The 6,832-nt window shown below is 31.0% G+C and overlaps 1 protein-coding gene across 1 annotated transcript; it reads left to right on the top strand.

Moving 5' to 3' along the window:
* The first annotated feature begins 2,413 nt into the window (after positions 1–2,413).
* On the top strand, positions 2,414–5,768 carry LOC145062778 (SH3 domain-containing protein). The gene is made up of 10 exons (XM_079010369.1): positions 2,414–2,571; positions 3,130–3,252; positions 4,109–4,178; positions 4,270–4,415; positions 4,500–4,601; positions 4,718–4,915; positions 4,999–5,061; positions 5,151–5,240; positions 5,320–5,394; positions 5,477–5,768. Exons 1-10 carry the CDS (start codon positions 2,512–2,514, stop codon positions 5,594–5,596), a joined length of 1,047 nt encoding a protein of 348 aa, XP_078866495.1. The 5' UTR covers positions 2,414–2,511; the 3' UTR covers positions 5,597–5,768.
* The last annotated feature ends 1,064 nt before the right edge of the window (positions 5,769–6,832 follow it).

The raw sequence follows: 6,832 nt of genomic DNA, 5'->3' as shown, positions 1-6,832 counted from the left end.
TATATATATATATATATATATATATATATATATGAATATTTTGTATCTACTTCATGGCATCCTAATTATATCAGGTTATAAAAACAAGAATATAAGGGGAGGACCAAATTTGTTGTTTTGTCTTTACTTTTTAGTTAAGGTTCATCATAATTATAAGACATCAAAATAATGACGAAAACTATGATAAAAAAATGAGACCAAAAGTGTGATCACATTGTGATAAAAAAATTGTTATCATATATAAAGACTGAATCAATTATGAATGAAAAAATGATAGCGTCAACTAGTTTTACATGAAAAAAATAACAGTTAGTGCCGTTATGACCAAAATGACAAATATGCCTTTTTGTCCCTATTGTTGAATTGTGGGTTTTGCTGCATTTATAAGGAAATTGCCCATGTTTGTTGGTTTTTGCTATAGTTATGACCAAATTATCCTTGTTTGTTGGTTATGATGCTTTTATGACCAAACTGTCCATATACATTTTTGGACTTGTAAGAAAATTTAAACCATTTTTAAGCATTAAACAAGAACAAATAACATACTTTTATACATCTGAGTAACTTCCTTTTATTGCTTATTGTTTAAAAGTGCCTTGATATTCAAGATTTAAAGTATGTTTCTATTTCTTGATGCATCCCTTCTTTCTATTTTACACCAATTACAACAATCTACTTTCATAACTTGTTATAAAGCAACCATTTTTATCAAAAAAAAAAAAAAAAAAAAAAATCATTTTTATGTAATTTTTGCCCGTTAACCATTTTGCCCATGATGTCGATGAATATTATTTAGAAATATACAATTTTGATGCTTATGGACCATTTTGCCCTAGTATTATTACTCAATGATGCATTGATGATGCCTTCAATCTGTACAACCATTTTAGATAAACTTGCCCACATCTACTTTCATAATCTGTTATAAAGTAGTCCTTTTTATCAAAAAAGAAGAAGCATTTTTATGTATTATTTGCCCATTAACCATTTTGCCCCTGATATTGTTGAATATTAGAAAGAAATATACATTTTGATGCTTATGGACCATTTTACCCATGTATTATTACTCAATAATGTTGCCTTGAATATGTACTCATTTCAGATAAGCTTGCCCAAATTACTTTCATAACATGTTATAAAGCGGTTATTTTTATATAAAAAAAGCATTTTCATGTATTATTTGCCCTGTAACCATTTTTCGTTGTTGAATATTATTAAGAAATATATAGTTTTGATGCTTATTGACCATTTTGCCCCTATTTATTACTCAATGAAGCTGCCTTGAATTTGTACAATCATTTCAGATAAAACTTGCCCAAATCAAAAAATTTGTATCTTTATTCTATCTTATAAACAGGGAATCGATCTAATGGTACGAGTGGAAGCCATTGTAAGCCATTTAGTGGTGAAGCATTTCAATATCCCTTGTGCAGATGCTCCTGTCAGCCCTATTACTTTCTTCACTCACCAAGTCTTTATGTCCAAAATCAATTGCTGAAGAATTGAGTTGATGCTTACATAGAAACATTCATATAATCATACATATAAGAAATTTTGAAACAGTTGGGATATACGTTCTTGCCATATGTTGAACGATTTTGGAAAATTTTGAGCTTAGTTGGAGTTTAACGATTTATAGGGAGAATCCATGAAGGTTGAAGAAGGCAATCGATCTAGAGAGCCGTATGCATTTGTACCATAAATTGTTTTATTAGGGTGGATTATTTCTCATTTAATTTAATGTTGACCAGATATACCAACTCACCTATTAAATATGCCAACTCAGCTCAAATATGCCAACTCATCCCTTCATATGAATGATCCGGTTACAACAAGGTGAGATTTGAACTAAAGGTATACTTTGTTGGTGTTTTTTATACAAAACTCTTAGTTTGATGGTGTTTTTTAAATAGACAAAACTTCGATGGTGTTTTTTAAACGTTTTTTAAACATTCTTACCCTTATAAATGCATCACTTCAAAACATTAAACTAAGGATGAACATGATACCAAACTGGTACCAACTCGAAAATACCAAGTATCAAAATAGGTGAAAAAAAGATACTAAGTACTGAACCAAACTAATATTACTGAAACTAGTACATGGTATGGTACAAATTTTCGATACTAACATCCGTACCCAATCCTAAATTTCATGATTTTAAAGTATCAATTATCATTCTGTATTAAAATAAACAATGCCAATTGGTACCTTGATACCTATATATATATATATATATATATATATATATATATATATATATATATATATATATATATATATAAATTTGGATAGTCTTGCTGACCTGCTAACCCCCTAGATTAAACCTATATTTTTATTTTCAAACATTTTCTCTCCATAAGAAGTCAAAGGGCTTTTTGGCAAATTTCCAAAGACTAGGTCCTTTTTTTCATTTCATTAGTTGCCAGATCTGATGAACTTTATCAGCCTGATACAAATTTTAGCAATTTTTGTTGAGGGAGACAGAGAGAGCGAACAGTAAGCATCATCATGGACGCTCTAAGGAAGCAAGCAAGTAAGCTTAGAGATCAAGTTGCCAAACAACAGCAGGTAATTCAATCACCTTAAATTATATGATCAGAGCTCAAGTTTGGATGTGATTTACATATAGGGTTTTGTTGCTCTTGATGATAATTTACTCGCAACACTTACATACGTAGCATCTCATCTCACATCCACCGTTGTTTTGAGCTCATTGGAAGTCTCTGGCGGTGGACTGATAGTTAGCTACCGACTAATATCGATTTGAGAGGCTATTCGGAATGGTGGTCGTCACATCAAATTACGAACACCAGTATCTAGAATTTCCAGCTACTAATGATAATTCAGTTTGATTTTGACAGATTTGCATTTGAATTTATATAATCATAGATTTCAACAATCGTATAATTGAATTTAGAAATCGGGAAGGTTTAGTGTGTCTGCGTGTGTGTGTGGGTCATGGGTGGTTGGTTTCAATCCATCATTTATTTTCATTTCTGTGTTAGTAGCCTCTCTGTTCCCTAGACAGAGCTTCGCTTTAATTCTTGATGTCAAGTATCTTCTTCTAGAATGCAGATGGCTGGCTACCTATCAGTGAGTTAATGTTCTGGATATTTATCATTTCAGGCTGTGATAAAGCAATTCAGTGCGAGTGGGTATGAGCATTCAGATGTGGTGGTTATTGATGAGATGGAGATGCAAAGACACCAGCAGTTGGAGAAGCTCTACAGAACAACTCGATCAGGAAAGGTAAAAATGCAAATGTAATTCACTCTTCCACTCAGTGCTTGATTCCTTCTTTATAAATCATGTCTCTCATGCTGCTTTTAACTATTCTACCTGGCCTTAACTGGATTGTGGTGCATATTCTGTGTCTACCTGTAGTTTCACCTCTTCTTTTCTCTTCATCTCTTTGTTTTTTGTTAACTACTTTTATATTTGTATCTTTTAGTTGGAAGCTGAGACTGAAAATTTAATTTTGGAGTACATACCCACTTGCAACCATTTGTTGGAGTACTTTATGAGAGATGTTTATCATTCCATGTCTGATTCTTCTCAAGAACACTCATTTATTCTATATTTCTATGACAACCTTTCTCCATTCCAGACTTTTAAGAGCATCATGTATGTTGTTAGGAATTTCTATATGTGAGACATTTGTGGTAATTGAATAGAATTTGGGTGAGAGTTTTGAGTAAGATACATGATGAGATATAGAATATTTTGCGTGAGACAGTTTTTCTCTTCTTAGAGTTATTGGAAGGATCTGGATCACATGACTTAACAGGTGAAGATTTCGCCTATAGTTATCCAAATGTTGGGCACTTTATAAAGTTCTTGTAGCCTTGTAGATTCTTCAACAAATTTCCATGCAGAACTCCTTTTAATTCTAGTGGCATAATGAAAAAAATCTTGAGTTTGGAAAATAACTTTGTATAACCTAAAGATTAAGTTTTTAAGATTTAGAATCCTAGAGGGCATTCTGATCATTAAGCAAGTAGCATGGAAAATTGCATCCTCCCATAATTTATTTTGGAACATTTGTCAAAAAAAATTCCAGCAATCTATTATCAATTTTGGTCTAATTCATGTATATTTCCTCCAGGAGTTTCAAAGAGAACTGGTTAAAGCAGCAGAAACTTTTACATCCATAGGATATAAACACATAGAAGCAGGTGAAAACTGCAAACTACTCTCGATTTTCTAACATCTTATGTAGCTTCAATTTTCTTTTAATCTTTATTATTTTTTTTTAATCAAAATTAGGAACCAAATTGTCTGAAGATTGCTCCAAATACGGAGTGGAAAATGCTCATGATGAAATTTTGGCCAAAGCTGCATCTATCTATGGTGATGCACGTAAACACGTTGAAAAAGAGCAAGAAGATTTCACTAGGCTCTTATTTTCACAGGTTCTTATTTCTCTCTCTCTCTCTCTATATATATTTTCTATAAATCCAAATTTGAAACTTTAAAAAATTATAATTTTCTTTCAGGTATTGGAACCATTAAGAGCAATGATAAGTGGTGCTCCTTTAGAAGATGCACGCCATCTTGCTCAACGTTACAGCAAAATGAGACAAGAAGCCGAGACTCAGGTAACTCCCTTTTTTTTTTTTTTTTTTTAATTATTATTATTTAAATAAGTAAATAAAAAAAGGTTGAATGAATGATCGAATGGCGTTGATTGTAATTAATTGTTAAAAGCAAACAGGCATCGGAAGTTTCTAGAAGACAAGCACGAGTGAGAGAAGCACCCATCCCTGAAAATGTGACCAAACTCCATGCAGCTGAAACTCGAATGCAGGAACTGAAAGCAAATATGGCTGTTTTAGGAAAAGAAGCAACTGCTGCTTTAGCTGCTGTTGAATCACAGCAACAAAGACTCACTTTTCAGAGACTTGTTGCAATGGTAATCAATCCATATATCTGTCTGTCTGGATAAATTATAAGTAAAGTGCTTAATCCATTAAGACAAGTTTCATGCTTTTGAAGGTGGAAGGAGAAAGAACATATCACGAGAGAGTCGCTGCTATTCTCCATCAGATTGAAGCAGAGGTTTCTACTTTTTTCTTTTTCTTTTCTTTTTTTTTTTTTTTAAATTCACATCTGTCACTTAATTGGATATTTATTTAAAAATTCGATAGATGGTGTCGGACAAACAAAGGAGAGATTCTGCTCCTCCTACAGTTCCATCAAATCTTTTGTCGGATAAAACCAAGTACTTTTTGGCTGAGGTAACCTTTTTTATTTTTATTTTTTATATTTCTGGAATTTGTAAAAGACGTAAATGCCCTTGCTAATGGTGAATTGCAGGCTATGCATGCGTTTGAAGCTTCATCAGATAAAGAACTGGACTTGGCAGTTGGTGATTATGTTGTAGTTCGAAAGGTTGATTTTTTTTTTATTCTTTCTCTAACAAATTTTTTATTTTTTAGGGTGAATGGTAAATGACTAGTTTATCCTTTTGCAGGTGAACCCATCAGGATGGTCTGAAGGGGAATGCAAAGGTAAAAATGGTTGGTTTCCATCAGCTTATGTTGAGAGACGCCAAAGGCTTCCTAACTCTAATGGAACTAACGAGTTTTATTAAATCCACAAATCAAATTTTGTTTTGTATTGTATTTAGTATTTACTCTCTCACATGTTGGAAGCCACGTCAACTTCAATTTGTAGCATTTTGTTTGTTGTTTCTAGTTATTTCATAAGTTTTGTATTATGATATTCAAGCTTTAAACTAAATGGGTCTATATTCAATATTCAAATGATTCCTTTCATTATTTTATATGCTTCAAACAGATTAAGGAGTTTGGAAGCTGTCAAAACTAATCAAATGTAAATTGTAATAATATTGTTTTTGTAGGTGTATTTAACTTTAAAAAAAACAAACAAACTATAGCATATTGAAGTTTGGACAGTTTCAGTCTGATCTTATTACCCAACATATACATATTCAACTTGCTCGACTCTCATCAATTGTATTTTGATATTTATATATAAAAAATTTAGGGAAGATTTCATATATGATGTAAATTTGTCCTTTTTAATTTTTAAATTTCATATTAACATTTAATAAACTTTCAAAATATCAATTTGCAATGATCGGTATATTTTTAAAATATTTATAATCATTTTATTTATTTATTATGTTATCAATTGATTATTATACCTCTATATAAATATCATCAATGTATTTTTTATAATCTTTCAAAATATCATATTTATTCAAATTATTATTTTGATCAAATTTAATAAGTTTAATACTATAAAGAATTAACTATGTAATACTTATTAAAAAATTTCTACATTTTTGTCATTTCTATTTTCATCTTTCATCGATGAAGTTTAAAAGAGTTAAAAGATCAAAATATTTCTTTATTTTCAATGTTGCGTCCCATGTTAATTGAGAGTGAACATAAGTCGGTATTCGCCTAATTATCTAGAACCTGAAGCGACGGTTATTTGAGTTTTTGAACCGGAGCTGAAACAGGAACTGGTTAGACTGGTTTCTTAGATTTTGGAACAAGTCATGGACCTGTTTGCTACCGGTTATGTGTACTCGGTTTCTAGAGTTTTTCAAAAGTTAGCAATTAAAAACCATAAACTAAAACTCTATTTTTCAATTTAAAATTATTAGTATATTTTTGTTAATAAGAATAAGAAATCGACACACATAATAAATGAAATCACATTAGTCTACATGTTAGTAAGCCTTCTTTGTTGAAACCTAACGATCAAATTGTTTAAAAATTATTTAAAAATTATTCATTGTTCACCGGCAGCAACACTAGCATTTCAACAAAAAAATTAAATAAGACACCACAAGTCA

Source organism: Lactuca serriola, chromosome 7 (assembly GCF_051521515.1).
Source record: "Lactuca serriola cultivar US96UC23 chromosome 7, Lser_US96UC23_V15, whole genome shotgun sequence".
In the NCBI taxonomy this organism is placed as follows: Eukaryota; Viridiplantae; Streptophyta; class Magnoliopsida; order Asterales; family Asteraceae; genus Lactuca; species Lactuca serriola.
Note: the sequence above shows the minus strand (reverse complement) of the source record. Positions and strands in the feature narration are given on the sequence as shown.

Excerpts from the sequence above, each read along its gene's own strand:
- LOC145062778 (XM_079010369.1), top strand. The coding sequence starts at position 2,512 with ATGGACGCTCTAAGGAAGCAAGCAAGTAAGCTTAGAGATCAAGTTGCC. Across the intron at positions 3,253-4,108 it reads GAACAACTCGATCAGGAAAG|GAGTTTCAAAGAGAACTGGT; the intron begins GTAAAAATGCAA and ends TATTTCCTCCAG. Across the intron at positions 4,179-4,269 it reads ATATAAACACATAGAAGCAG|GAACCAAATTGTCTGAAGAT; the intron begins GTGAAAACTGCA and ends AATCAAAATTAG.